At 41.9% G+C, this 15,350-nt stretch overlaps 1 protein-coding gene across 2 annotated transcripts in view; it reads right to left on the minus strand.

Annotated features, from left to right (window-relative positions):
• Positions 1–15,350, minus strand: part of ppp1cb (protein phosphatase 1, catalytic subunit, beta isozyme) — a 162,038-nt gene that overhangs the window by 112,503 nt on the left and 34,185 nt on the right. Inside the window, exon 2 of one of the 2 annotated variants that reach the window (XM_068027696.1) lies at positions 3,765–3,870. The exons of the other annotated variant lie outside the window; for it this stretch is intronic. Within the exon in view, the coding sequence (XP_067883797.1) occupies positions 3,765–3,858 (94 nt within the window). The 5' untranslated portion in view covers positions 3,859–3,870. The remainder of the gene's footprint in view (positions 1–3,764; positions 3,871–15,350) is intronic. 2 annotated transcript variants of the gene reach the window in all.

Consider the following 15,350-nt stretch of genomic DNA (forward strand, 5'->3'; position numbering starts at 1 on the left):
AATGATCAAATGCCAAGCAGGATCCAAATCAGATACAACTAAAACACTACATGGGAAAACAAAGTATTCCCAGTGAATTTATGCAATATTTTCTGCCCCACATCCCAGCTAAACCTGAGGACCAAGGTATGAAACACAAACCAGCCCCAACACAGCCATGTCAGCAAACCTAATATACTCTGTGCAATCAAGCCCAACAACTCCAAAGAAATATGCACCCATCAGCAAATAATTGGGAACATTAAAAGATATCATGTAAAGATACAAGTAATTCACCTACCCTATTGAAGACTTGCAGTTTAAATCTGGTGCCAAGACAATGGGATGTCTTAATGTGCAGCAGTAGTGATGCCAGCAATCAGGTAAGGAACCAGTCATGTTGAAGTATTTGCACACAACAAACCCCAGGGAGCCAAGATAACTTAGAAAAAAATATTAACGTATAATTTTTTATAATTGGAGAAATTTGACATTCCACAAATTAGCCTTTCAGAGCTAGTAAGGCTGTTCAGCAGTAATTATGAACTTAGTACACATTCCTGGCTGGTCTCCCAGATTCTACCCTCCAAAAACTTGGTCATCCAAAACGCTGCTGCCTGTGCCTTAACCAGCACCAAGTCCCATTCCTCTATCACCCCTATGCTTGCTGACCTACTTTTGATCCCAGTCAAGCAAAGGCTTGATTTTAAAATTCTCATCCTAGTTTTGAAATCCCTCTGTGGCCTTACCTCTCCCTATCCCTGTAATCTCCTCCATCCCCACAACCCTTCTAGATATCTGTGCTCCTCTAATTCTGGCCTTGAGCATCCCGGATTTTAAATCGCTCCACCATTGGAGGCTGCGCCTTCATCTGTCTAGGCCCCAAGCTCTGGAATTATCTTCCCACACCACTCCATGTTTCTACCTTGCTTTCCTCCTTTAAGATACTACTTAAAACCTACCTTTTTGACCAAGCTTTTGATCATCTGACCCAATATCTCCTTATGTGGCTCAGTGTCATTTTGTTTGATAATGCTCCTGTGAAGTGCCTTGGGATGTTTACTACAGTAAAAGCATTATATAAATACAAATTTTTGTCAAATAATGTCTGCAGAGAATCTCCACAGCACACTCTATGGAGGAGCATAGACTCACTGACAGCAACTTATGATTTCCATGTTATTCTGTGCATATGCAAACTCCCAAATTTGCTGACAGTTTCACTGTCATTAACACAGCAAAATCCAGGCCATTATGTATTTGAAGCAAAATGAAAGCTGGATGTTATAATACATAACAGTGGCTAGTATATGATGGACAAACACGGACATAGCAGGTAAATATGCACTGTGTACAGATATGATTACAGGGCCCGGATGTGCAGGAGGGTGGAAAGAGAGAGAAATTCAATTAAACATCAGTTGTAGGGAGTGGAGAAAATGGGTGCCTCTAAATTCTGTAAATTAATGCAGGAATAAAATGAGACTTTTTTTTTTGAAGGCCCTTGCTGAAGAGGCAGGCCATAATATTATCAGCAGAGATCAGATTTGACAATGACTAACTGAATAAACACAGGGACACAGATAACCTTTCCTATCTCTACAAAATAAAGTGGGAAGAGGTATAACCATCTGCACAAATGGAACTGAAATATAAGATGGTGGAAATCTTAAACACGCTTTCCTTCAAAAACTGTTGAGATTCATCCAATTGAAAATTTCAGAACAGATTGATTGATTTGTTAGGAGGGGATATTAAGGGTTATGGAACCAAGGTGGGCAGATGGAGTTTAGATAAAGATCAGCCATGATCTTGTTTAGTTTAGAGATACAGCACCGAAACAGGCCCTTCGGCCCACCGAGTCTGTGCCGACCATCAACCACCCATTTATACTAATCCTACACTAATTCCATATTCCTACCACATCCCCACCTGTCCCTATATTTTCCTGCCACCTACCTACACTAGGGGCAATTGCTAATGACCAATTAACCTATCAACCTGCAAGTCTTTGGCATGTGGGAGGAAACCGGAGCACCCGGAGGAAACCCACGCTAAGACAGGGAGAACTTGCAAACTCCACACAGGCAGTACCCAGAATTGAACCCGGATCACTGGAGCTGTGAGGCTGCATTGCAAACCACTGCGCCGCCCATCTAACCGAATTACAGAACAGTCTCAAGGGATTGAATGGCCTACTCCCATTCTTATGGGCCTCGAGTATGGCTTTGGTGCAAGTCACATGATTAGGGACGAGATGCAAGGGGAATCAAACTGGGTATTTGCTATACACTATCAAGCCAGGTGCAATGTGTCAAATGGCATTTAATATGGAAAATGTGGGTTAACAACATGAGAGAAGGAAAATAGTCAGAATGTAAATTAACAGCTCTAGGCAATCAAATACGCAAGGAACTTGAATTATCAGTGAACATCTCAAAGTTAACCAAAATCTAATATGCAACATTAATGAGGATGGCTAACCAATCTTGGAATTTTAATCAGTTGTAGAGCATAAATCCAGGTGGCGATAAGGTCGGTGTAACATATTGGTATGGGAAGATTCTGGCCATTGTCTTGCAGCAAGAATATTCATGCATTACAGAAAAGGGCAAGCAAACAGACACCCAGGTTACGGTGTCTGAACAATAAGGAGTTGAAGAGCTTGGGATTGTTTATTCTAAAAGGAAGACTCGGGGGTGATATTCAAAAATCTTGATAAATTAAGTCTCAATTAAATACTTGAGATTGTCAAAACACCAGAAACAGGGGATTTGGGATCTTAGAGGAGAAATGCACAGTTTGAGCTTAACTGTTCGATAAAGGGCAGCGAACATATGGAAAAGATAGTAGATAGCGTCAAAGAATTCAAGGAAGATAATAACTATTTGTGGAAGTGGATGGTTGAAAGTGTTAGTTTTTAAGCCTGGTCACAGTCTATTCCACTCTTACTGTTCTGTCATAATTCACTGCTCCAATGCGATAGTTATTTGTCCAAAACATCCACAATTCAGTTACAACATTCAAGCTCCAGAGTCAAAGAACTAATCTAATTAGGGTCAGAGTTAATGAAAGGGCATAGCACAGCTGAATACTGATGCGCTGCATTCAGCTTTTTAGTTAGGTTTTTGCTTCATTCTAACAGCTTCCAGGATACTGCACTACTTTTCAATCTCATGCCCTTGTGCTGTTAATTCAAATTGCAATATTGACAAAGCTTCATTTTGCCTCTGATCAGTATTTAATTACCACCAGATAACTTCTTGAACCTTGAAAAACTGCTAACAATCTTACCATACCAACATCTTCAACAGTTAGTGGATCGAACTGCTCAAGTATTCAATATTGACCCAGCATTACCTCTCCAAGGATGTGAGCTATATATTCCATTTAGGAAAAATTCAGATATTTGCTTCTTTGAAGAAAAAAAAATCATACAACTTGTTACGACCAGGTGAGAAAGATGTCTCGGGATGCCTTTTAGTCTTCACCTGGTCTTATTATAACAGGATTTATTTTTTAAACAGAGTTTTGAGCTCCCCCTTGGTGAATCCTTGTTCACTACTTTCCAATTATAAGGCAAAGAAATGAGCACAAACAGGCTTTCTGAGGTTTAAAGAAAAGTGAAATTTATTAAAACTTAACCTCTAATTCGGTTAACGCCCATGGATATACGACATGCACACGCGACACACACACGCAATAGGGACAGAAGAAGAAAAATAAAGTACAGAGGTTTGAGGCAATATCAGAAGAGTTTCTTGTTTACTATGCTTCGAGCTCACTGTAGTCCTTTTGTAAGTAGTCTTGCTTTCCATTGGGGCCCAGTATTCTTCTTAAGCCTTGTTCACTGTAGGAGACTTCTCTCTTGGGATTCATGTGTCTTCAATTCTGTGAGAAAGAGATGGGAGCAGACAGGAGAAAGGTGTTCTCAGTCCAGGAGAGACGGTTTCCTCCCACAAGCCAAAAGACTTGCAGGTTGGTAGGTAAATTGGCCATTATAAATTGTCACTAGTATAGGTAGGTGGTAGGGAAATATAGGGACAGGTGGGGATGTTTGGTAGGAATATGGGATTAGTGTAGGATTAGTATAAATGGGTGGTTGATGTTCGGCACAGACTCGGTGGGCCGAAGGGCCTGTTTCAGTGCTGTATCTCTAATCTAATCTAATCTAATCTTAATTTCAAATACTCTGTGGCAAGTTCAAATTCAAACAGCCAGTTAGTCATGTGACTAAACTGGTCTGACCACATCGGTTTGTGTATTCGGCCATCTTAGCAGTTAACCTGGAATGCTAGCCTCTCCACCTTCAATGTCTGGTAATCAAAAGTCCATTGCGGATTAAATTGGAGCAGGGAGTGGCCCCTTTGTCTGTTCCAAGTACTCTCTATTACTATGCAAAAAAAAGGTCTGTCCAGCAAGGGGCCTGGCAATTCCTTGTGATAGGCCCTCTTTTCTTCCTAGCAGCAATTTTAAGTTTTAATGTGCGCCTCATTCTTGGCAGGTGGGGGCCTGCATGACACAACTCAACAGCAACTGTTTGCTGGATATCACTGTCTAGCAGAACATCCTACCAACAAAAATTATAACATACAGAAATATTCTTAAGGACTGTATACAAACAAGATCTAAATGTGCTTCAAGAGATGTATTGCAGAATCCATACGGCCACACGAATTAAGAGCAGAAGTAGGCCATTCGGGCCCTCAAGCCTGCTCTGCCATTCAATAAGATCATGGATGATCTGTTTCTGTCTCGAATTCCATACTCCCACCTACCCCCAATAATCTTTGGTTCCCTTGCCTAACAAGAATCTATCTACCTCCGCCTTAACAATATTCAATGACCCTGCCTACACCACCTTCTGAGGCAAAGAATTCCAAGTCACACAACCCTCAGAGAAAAAAATTCTTCTCGTCTTTGTCCTAAAAGGACGACCCCTAATTTCCAAACAGTGCCCCCTAGTTCTGGACTCACCAACAAGAGGAAACAACCTTTTCACATTCACCTTGTCAAGACCGTTCAGGCTCTTATATATTTCAATCAAGTCTCCGCTCACTCTTCTAAACTCCAGTGAAAACAAGCCCAGTCTGTCTAACCTTTCCTCATAAGACAACACGCTCATTCCAGGCATCAATCCAGTCAACCTTCTCTGAACCGCCTCCAATGCATTCACATCCTTCCTTAAATGAGAGCAAAACTGCACACAGTATTCAAGATGTGGTCTCACCAATGCCCTGTATAACTGGAGCATAACATCCTTACTTTTTTCAATTCCTCTCAGAATAAAGGATAGCATTCCATTAGCCTTCCTTATTATTTGCCAATGAAGATGCCATAAATAGCAACAAGTATTCCTATCACTTCAAACCCTTGACAGGATACTGTGCATTATTCAAGATAATAAGCAGAGATTACAAATAAGCAATGGGCCAAACAGACATAATAAATCATTTTTAAAAATGTAATAAACTGCAAATTCTGATAACAGCACCTGTGGAGAAAACAGGCAGGGTCCTTTATAAACAAAAATAGAAAATCAGCAAAAAAAAAAGAGAAAAACACAAGTGGATTCTGCTTAGAGGAAGCAGCTTACTTAAAACAAAACAGATTGTTAGATGTAAAACATCTCAAGAAAGAATGTAAAGCTATTAAAGATACTAAAAGACTTTAAACAAACATATGAACAGCTAAGGCAGCAAGAGGTACAAGTAAATAAAAGCCAGAAAATGAAGGAAAATGAAGTGCACAAAGTCTGCAGAGCAGGTCTGAAATTAAATCAGAATACACTGTCAAAACACAGCCCATAAAAGAACTCTCATCGAAGCCCAGCTCGCTCTCAGGGATATACTTGCAGCTGACCTAAGTTGGTTCATTCACAGACAACAGCAGATTGCTAGTCCTGCTGCATGTGCTGAATCTTCTGCGCTTGGCAGCGTTATCCGAGTTGCATGGGCTTTTTTTTTAAAGTTTAAAACCAATTTGTAAAACACCTGTGGGTCTGTGCAGTAAATGACAATGACACATGTCAGTCAATGTGTGGTGTTTGGGCCTGGTCTGGAACTGGGGGAATACCAGGCCACCAACCCAACTATCCCTAAGCCTAAATAACTACTAAAATCTCAGGACAAAGGAGCTGCCTTGCTCCTTGACCTCACCCCAAACAAGGCAGCCCAATATAACTGGTGATGCTCCTCGAGCAACTTATGGCTAGTATGCACAAGGATTCCATAACTAAAATGCATGTGATTGAGGTCATTATTTGTACAAAAGATGTTTGTGACTTTATAGCATATTTATGTTTTAAAAGCTGACATTTTTAATATAGTTTAGGATGGAGTCAGAGCGACCTCACATTAACTCCAATTGAAGACAAGACAGGAATCTTGGTTACCAGGGCAACAAAAAACCCAGATCTTTTTGAAAAGCAGAGACGCCTGGAGTGTAATACCTGAAGAACAATAGGTTTCACACTCCCAGACTTTCAGATCGCAAACCAGGAGTCAGTGACTGAGAAGGTACATGTGAATTGCATTGCTTGGAAACAACGGAAAGCCCAAGCAGCTTTGTAGCCAGATTAGTGGAAAAGATAAAGGGATATAGACGTTTGATTCCAGATATTGTATATTGTGCGGCAGCTAAGTGGCGCAGTGGCTAGTATTGCAGCCTCACAGCTCCAGCGACCGGGGTGTCGTTCTGGGTGCTGCCTGTGCGGAGTTTGCAAGTTCTCCCTGTGACCGCATGGGTTTCCGCCGGGTGCCCCGGTTTCCTCCCACAGCCAAAGACTTGCAGGTTGCTAGGTAAATTGGCCATTGCCCCTAGTGTAGATAGGTGGTAGGAGAATTGAGGGAAGGTGGGGATGTGGTAGGAATATGGGGTTAATGTAGGATTAGTATAAAAGGGTGGTTGTTGGTCGGCACGGACTCAGTGGGCCGAAGGGCCTGTTTCAGTGCTACATCTCTGTGACTATGACTATAAATACAACAGATTTTCAGAAGGCAAGCAGGCTGTAAGGAAGACTGGGAGAAGACCAGCAGTGCCAGCCTCAGAGAGGGGAGAGGGGGAGAGAGAGAGAGAGAGAGAGAGAGAGAGAGAGAGAGAGAGAGAGAGAGAGAGAGAGAGAGAGAGAGAGGGGGGGAAGGGGAGCACCTGCTCTCAGAAGACTGATACAGCAAAAGGCTGGGGTAGGCGGTGGCGTAGTGGTATTATCACTGGACTAGTAACCCAGAGACCCAGGGTATTTCTCTGGGGACATGGGTTTGAATCCCACCACAGGAGAAGGTGGAGTTTGAATTTAATTAATAAATCTGGAATTAAAAGCTAGTCTAATGATGGCCATGAAACCATTGTCGATTGTTGTAAAAACCCATCTGGTTCAGTAATGACCTTTAGGGAAGGAAATCTGCTGTCCTTACCTGGTCTGGCCTACATGCGACTCCAGACCCACAGCAATGTGGTTAACTCTTACATGCCCTCTGAAATGGCCGAGCAAGCCACTCAGTTGTACCTAACCGCTACGAAGTTAATAAAAAGGAACGAAACCGGACAGACCACCCAGCATCGACCTAGGCACCAGAAACGACAACGGCAAACCCAGCCCTGTTGACCCTGGAAAGTCCTCCTTACTAACATCTGGGGGCTTGTGCCAAAGTTGGGAGAGCTGTCCCACAGACTAGTCAAGCAACAGCCTGACATCGTCATACTCACGGAATCATACCTTACAGACAATGTCCCAGACACTGCCATCACCATCCCTAGGTACGTCCTGCCCCACCGGCAGGACAGACCCATCAGAGGTGGCGGAACAGTGGTCTACAGTAGGGAGGGAGTTGCCCTGGGAGTCCTCAACATCGACTCCGGACCCCATGAAGTCTCATGGCATCAGGTCAAACATGGGCAAGGTAACCTCCTACTGATTACCACCTACCGCCCTCCCTCAGCTGATGACTCAGTACTCCACCATGTTGAACACCACTTGGAGGAAGCACTGAGGGTGGCAAGGGCACAAAATGTACTCTGGGTGGGGGACTTCAATGTCTATCACCAAGAGTGGCTCGGTAGCACCACTACTGACCGAGCTGGCAGAGTCCTAAAGGACATAGCTGCTAGACTGGGTCTGCGGCAGGTGGTGGGGGAACCAACACGAGGGAAAAACATACTTGACCTCGTCCTCACCAATCTGCCTGCTGCAGATGCTTCTCTCCATGACAGTCTTGGTAGGAGTGATCATCGCACAGTCCTTGTGGAGACGAAGTCCCGCCTTCACATTGAGGATACCGTCTGTCGTGTTGTGTGGCACTATCATCGTGCTAAATGGGATAGATTTCGAACAGATCTAGCAATGCAAAACTGGGCATCCATGAGGCACTGTGCGCCATCAGCAGCAGCAGACTCTGAGAAAGGTCTGGGTGATCCAAATGACTGCAACTGGGTGGAATTTGGGATTATTAGCTGCAAAGATTTCACCATCAAGGAGGAGTGTGTAACATATAAATGTGATTGAGGTTTTCAAGCATTTTAATAAGTGAAGAAAATACCTTTCTCTGTAATTTGGGCCATCAGCTATTAAATACTATTTAGTTAATGGGAATATTTTTACTTTAGTTATAATAAAAGTCTTAAAAGGTGAAACTTTGTTGGGTAATTTATTCATTTGGTCTGGGGTGTTCATATTTCGTGTTTTTAACATTATCAGTCTCACTAAGGTCGTAACAGTGCCTATGCAGATATAAAATAGTTCTAAAATGTGAATGTACTGCAACACGTAATAACTATATAAAAAGTATGAGTACCACACCCAAGAAAATAGGAAAACGTTTTCATACTGTTAAACTTCCAAATCTATTGGTTCAATTTATAATCCTGATTTTTGTTTTTAAAACAGGCACTAGCTATTTGTAAAGGGTACAATTTACACAAAACTTTAAGTACATATGCTAGATTTCTGCTCATCTAGCAAGCATATACTTATAGAGAAATGCTCTCACAATGAACGTGAATATTCACGTCTGAATTAAGTATTGCAGAGGGGCAACAAGGCATTTCTCAAATTTCAAATGAGACATGGTCATCCAGTTGCAGGTTTTATCAAGTCCCTGATCTGCCTCTGTCACAGAGGATATTATGACAGGAACATTGGGGGATTATTAGTTACAATTTAAAGTTTCAACCTGCAGCACAAGATTAGAGTACTTTCTAGATTTAGTCCAACAAACAGATTCATATTAGCGACGTCGAGAACTGAACTTTTAGACTGCAAAACTTAAAAACTAACCTTTTCAGCAGCCTTCTGCAGAAGTAATTGGTGCAAAGATTTAAGCTGTTAGAAGGTCATGCATGCATTTTTTTCCTATTTTCACAGATAGCTAACAAAAACGGTTGCTGGAATTGCATACAATTTACAAGCAACTAATTCACACAATGTCTCCTTTTTATCCACCTCCTACTCTTTCCCCAATGCAAGACTTGTTTGTTCAAACCTAAGTAGATGAGACGGCATGCAAAAATGCTAAACAGTTACATTATAAAAATAAGAAATTAAAGCATGAAATTAGAAAGGGCCATTTGGCCAATCAAACCTTCTCCCTCCAACGTACAATTCTGGCCGGTGTAGATTTCCTCAATTTATATACTTGCAATTATTTACCTCCCTTGGAAATAGTACAAGGGGAGACGATATCATGAAACTTCTCCCCATTTGCACCATTTTCTAGTCATTGAAATGAGAAGTGTGCTTAAGCGTAACTGCCCCTCTGGAATCACTGGCAGATTGCTTTCCCGAAGGCACGGACTCCTATTGGGATACAGTTGCATTGCAGACCAGTCCTTTCTCACCCAAGGAGACATGCTTCATATGCGAGACAGTGCTAGCAGGCTAGTCCACTAGGTGGTATTAAAAGCCAAGTCCAATCCCATCTTCAACCATCATCCTTTGCTTAAAGGCCCAGACCAGAGACGCTTATTTGATTAGAAAATCAAATCAGTAAATTGTTTAGATAATTTTTAAACTGTATTTATTGCAATATACATTAACTACAACTAGTATGAAACCAAACTGGTATGGTTGAACATGAACCTCCTCCAGCTACCAACCAGCACAAAATGCTGAAGGGGTGCCAGTTTGATTGGATTATATACTTCATTTCGAATCAAATTACTTTAAAGCATTGTGAAATGTGCAGTATATCTTAATTTTAAGGAATCAATTCAAAATATGCAATTTATTTTCAGTCTTGACCAGCTGAATTGAAGGGATCACATTTCCATAGTCACAGTAAGACAGAAACCATTGCATTCCAGAGTGCTCATCTATGATACATTGTGGCAATCAAACTCATTATCAGAAATTCATTTCACATTGTGTTAAAAAAAAGTTGTTGCACTTAATACAACTGCTTTTGAAGTGATTCAATTCTACAAATCAAATGCTACAAGGAAAATAGAAAAACTGTGCTCTGGGAAGGGGTTCTAGTTGCTCGGATTGTATCAGCAGCACTGGAACAGGAAAGAGCCATACCCCGGGGGGATAGGCTGCCCTTGAACTGGGTTGGGACCAAGGGCTTGCAGAAAGGATGACTAGGACATTGGAGAGGACTTTAAACTAGTTGACAGGGTAGGGATAGTTCAGGTTCAGTGGATATAATGGCAACCTAAATAAAAAATGACAGCAAACATCAGTGCCCCAAGAAACAAAAGCAGCAATCAGGGAACAGAAAATTTTATAGGAATAAAATGTGACAAAAATAAAGCAAGCATTATGAAAAATAAGATTAAGTTTCCTGTTCAGAGCATCAGCAACAGAACAGGAATTGGAGGCAGTAAGACAGGAAATAGAATCAGAATTATACAGCAAAGGACGACACTCATCCCATTATGCCCTTGCCTGGCTCTTTGAAACAGCTATCCTTTTACCCCACTCCCTTACTATCTCCCCATAGCAACAGAAATCATTCCTTTTCAAATCTTTATCCAATTCCCCATTGAATGATATTATTGAATCTGCTACCACTATCCTTTCAGGCAGTGCATTCCATAACAGTTCAGTGTGTAAAAAAAACACTAATCTTCACTCTGGTTCTTTTGCCAAATAACAAATAGAGAAAACAAATGTGGCTTCAGACAGGAGAGAATTGACAGTTAAATATTGCAGGTTATAACATATTTGATAGGAAAAGATGGAATGGTGGGGTATCTGTGTGAATCAGAAACAACAATGGCAGCAGCAAGAAAGGATAATAAAAGAGACAGCAACAGAATCCACACCACTTGAGATAAAGCATAGGAAGGAATCAGTCACAGTATTAGAGGTGCAATACTACAGAGCACCAAATAGTCCAAAGAAAGTTGAGGGAGAAACATGTTGGAACATAGGAACAGGAGTAGGCCATTCAGCCCATCGAGCCTGCTCTGCCATTCAATGCAATCATGGCTGGTCATCCACTTCAATGCTTTTTCCCACTCTAGCCCCATATCAGTTCATGTCATTAGTATTTAGAAATCTGTCAATCTCTGCTTTAAATATACTCAAATGAATAAGCTTACATAGCCCTCTGGGGTACAGAATTCCAAAGATTCAAAACCATGAGTAAAGAAATTTCTCCTCATCTCTGTCCTAAGTGGCTTCCCCCTTAATTTTGAAATTGCGTCCCTTGGTTCTAGACTCCCCACCAGGGGAAACATCTTACCGGCATCTACCTGTCTATCCCTTTAAGTATTTTGAAGTTTCAATGAGATCACCTCTCATTCTTCGAAACTCTAGAGAATACAGGCCCAGTTTCCCCAATCTCTCTTCATAGGACAGTCCCACCACCTGGGGAACATGTCTGGCGAACCTTTGTTGCACTCCCTCCATGGCAATGATATCCTTCCTAAGGCAAGGCAACCTAAACTGAATACAGTACTCCAGGTGCGGTCTAACCAAGGTTCTATACAATTGAAGCAAGACTTCACTACTCCTATACTCAAATCCTCTTGCAATAAAGGCCAACATATTAGCCTTCCTAATTGCTTGCTGTACCTGCATGCTAGCTTTCAGTGACTTATTGACAAGAACACCCAGGTCCCTTGTACATCTACACATTCTAATCTCTTACCATTTAAGAAATACTCTGCACATCTATTCCTCCTACCAAAGTGAATAGCCTCACATTTTCCACATTTTATTCCATCTGCCACATTCTTGTCCACTATCTAAATCCACTTGAAGCCACTTTGCATCTTCCTCACAACACACATTCCCACCTAGTTTTGTGCCATCCACAAACTTGGAAATATTACATTTGGTCCCCACATTCAAATCTTTGATACACATTGGGAACAGCTGGGACCCAAGCACGGATCTTTGTGGTACCCCACCAGTCACAGCCTGCCAATGTGAGATTGACCCATTTATTCCTAATCTCTGTTTTCTGCCCGTTAACCAATCCTTAATCCATTCCAGCATATTACCTCCTACCCCATGTGCTTTAAATTTTACGAACCAACCTCCTGTGGGGGACTTTATCAAAAGCCTTCCGAAAATCCAAGTATAATAAGTGCAGCGACTTCCCTTTATCCATTCTGTTCACAACATCTTCAAAATATTCCAACAGGTTCATCAAACATGATTTACCATTCATAAATCCATGCTGTCTATGCCCAATCAGATCATCCAAGTGTTCATTTATCACATCCTTTAGAATAGTTTCTAGCATTTTCCCTACTACTGATGTAGGTCAACAGGTCTGTAGTTCCCTGTTTGCTCTCTCCTTTCCTTCTTAAACAGTGGGGTGACATTTGCTACCTTTCAATCTGCAGGAACCATTCCAGAATCTATAGAATTTTGGAAGATGACAACCAATACATCCACTATCTCAACAGCTACCTCTTTCAACACTCTGGGATGTCAAATATCAGGTCCCAGGGACTTATCAACCTTCAGCCCCATTAATTTCTCCAATACAACCTTCTTACGAATACCAATTTCCTTCAATTTCTCATTCCCCCTAGTCCCTTGGATCTCTAATTCTGGGAGATTACTTGCATCATCCTTAGTGAAGACAGACACAAAGTAATCATCTAGCTTCTCTGCCATTTCTCTATTCCCCATTATAAATTCTCCTGACTCTGCCTGTAATGGATCCACATTTGTCTTAGCCAAACGTTTCCTTTTTACATACCGATAGAAGCTTTTACAGTCCATTTTTATGTTATTTTTTTGCTAGGTCACATTCATATCCTATTCTCCCTTTATCAGTTTCTTGGTCCTCCTTTGCTGTATTCTAAAATCCTCCCAATCCTCAAGTTTACTACTCTTTCTGGCAACTTTATAGGCCATTTCTTTTAATCTTATACAATCCTTAACTTCCTTTGTTAGCCACAGTTGACTGCCTTTTCTTTTGGGGTTTTTATGCCTTCAAAGGGATGTATAGTTGCTGCAAGCTATGTAATATTTCTTTAAAGTCTATCCATTGCCTATGTACTATCATACCTTTTAATGTATTTTCCCAATCCACCTCAGTCAATTTGCACAACATACCTTCATAATTTCCTTTGGTCAAATTTAACACCCTGGCTTCAGATTGAACTACCTCACTTTCAAACATAATGTAAAGTTCTATCATATTATGGTCACTCATCTATAAAGATTCTTTTACAACATTATTAACTGTCTCTCATTACATAATACCAGATCTAAAATAGCCTGTTCTCAAGTCGGTTCCTCAATATACTGCTCTAGAAAACCATCCCCAATACACTCCAGAAACTCGTCCTCAACAGCATTAGTGCTCATTAGCTTCACCCAGTCTATATGCAGGTTGAAGTCACCCATGATTACTGTATTACCCATGCTACATGCTTCTCTAATCTCCTGATTAATACCATGCCCCACACTACCACTACTATTTGGTGGCCTATAAAACAACTCCTACCAATGTTTGCTGCCCCTTGCTGTCTCTTAGCTCCACCCAGATTCCACATTTTGTTCTTCTGATGAAATCCTCCCTTACTAATATACTGATCCCATCCCTTATCAGCGCACCACCACCTCCTTCTTCTTTTCATTTTTGCCTGTCCTTCCTAAATGTCGAATATCCTTGAATATTCAGTTCCCAGACTTGGTCATCCTGTAGCCACGTTTCTGTAATGGCAATTAGATAATACCCATTTACCTCTCTTTGTGCCTTTACATTACCTACCTTGTTGCGAATGCTGTGTGCATTCAGGTCGAGTGCCCTTAACCTTGTCTTCTTGACATTATTCTGCATTCTAAGCCTAGTTGATGCTCATCTTTTTTTCGCCTGGCTTCTAAAGTCTCTTTTTACTTCCTGTTACTAGTTTTACTTCCTTCCAATTTGAGCTACCCCTCAGGTTCCTATCCCTCTTACCAGTTAGTTTAAACCCTCCCCAACAGCATTAGCAAATCTCCCTGCGAATATATTAGCTCCAGTCCCATTAAGGTGTAGCCTGTCCATCTTGCACAGGTCCCATCTGTCCCAGAAATCTCATGCCCTCCTTCCTACATCAGTTCTCCAGCCACGTTGTATTCAATTGATCAATCCTCCTAGTCCTATGCTCACTGCCACAAGGCACTGGGAATAATCCTATTCTTTAATTTCCTTCCTAACTCCCTAAAATCTGCTTTCAGGGCCTCATCCCTCTTTCTACCTATGTCATTGGTACCAATGTGGACCAAGACCTCCGGCTGTTCAACACCCCACCCCCCATGAGGATGTCCTGCAGCCGCTCAGTGACATCCTTGACCCTGGCACGAGGAAGGCAACACACCATCCTGGAGTCATGTTTACTGCCGCAGTAACGCCCGTCTGATCCCCTGACGATTGAATCCCCTATCACAATTGCTCTTTCACTCTTCTTCGCCTCTCCTGTGCAGCTGAGCCACCTGCAGTGCCACGGACTTTGCTCTGGTTACACTCCCCCGAGGAGCAGAGAGATTTGGGTGTTCAGGTCCATTGTTCCCTGAAGGTGACAACGCAGGTCAATAGAGTGGTCAAGAAGGCATACGGCATGCTTTCCTTCATCGGACGGGGTATTGAGTACAAGAGTTGGCAGGTCATGTTACAGTTGTATAGGACTTTGGTTCGGCCACATTTGGAATACTGCGTGCAGTTCTGGTCGCCACATTACCAAAAGGATGTGGATGCTTTGGAGAGGGTGCAGAGGAGATTCACCAGGATGTTGCCTGGTATGGAGGGCGCTAGCTATGAAGAGAGGTTGAGTAGGTTAGGATTATTTTCATTAGAAAGACGGAGGTTGAGGGGGGACCTGATTGAGGTGTACAAAATCATGAGAGGTATAGACAGAGTGGATAGCAAGAAGCTTTTTCCCCAGAGTGGGGGATTCAATTACAAGGGGACACGAGTTCAAAGTGA

Source organism: Heterodontus francisci, chromosome 3, assembly GCF_036365525.1.
Source record: "Heterodontus francisci isolate sHetFra1 chromosome 3, sHetFra1.hap1, whole genome shotgun sequence".
In the NCBI taxonomy this organism is placed as follows: domain Eukaryota; kingdom Metazoa; phylum Chordata; class Chondrichthyes; order Heterodontiformes; family Heterodontidae; genus Heterodontus; species Heterodontus francisci.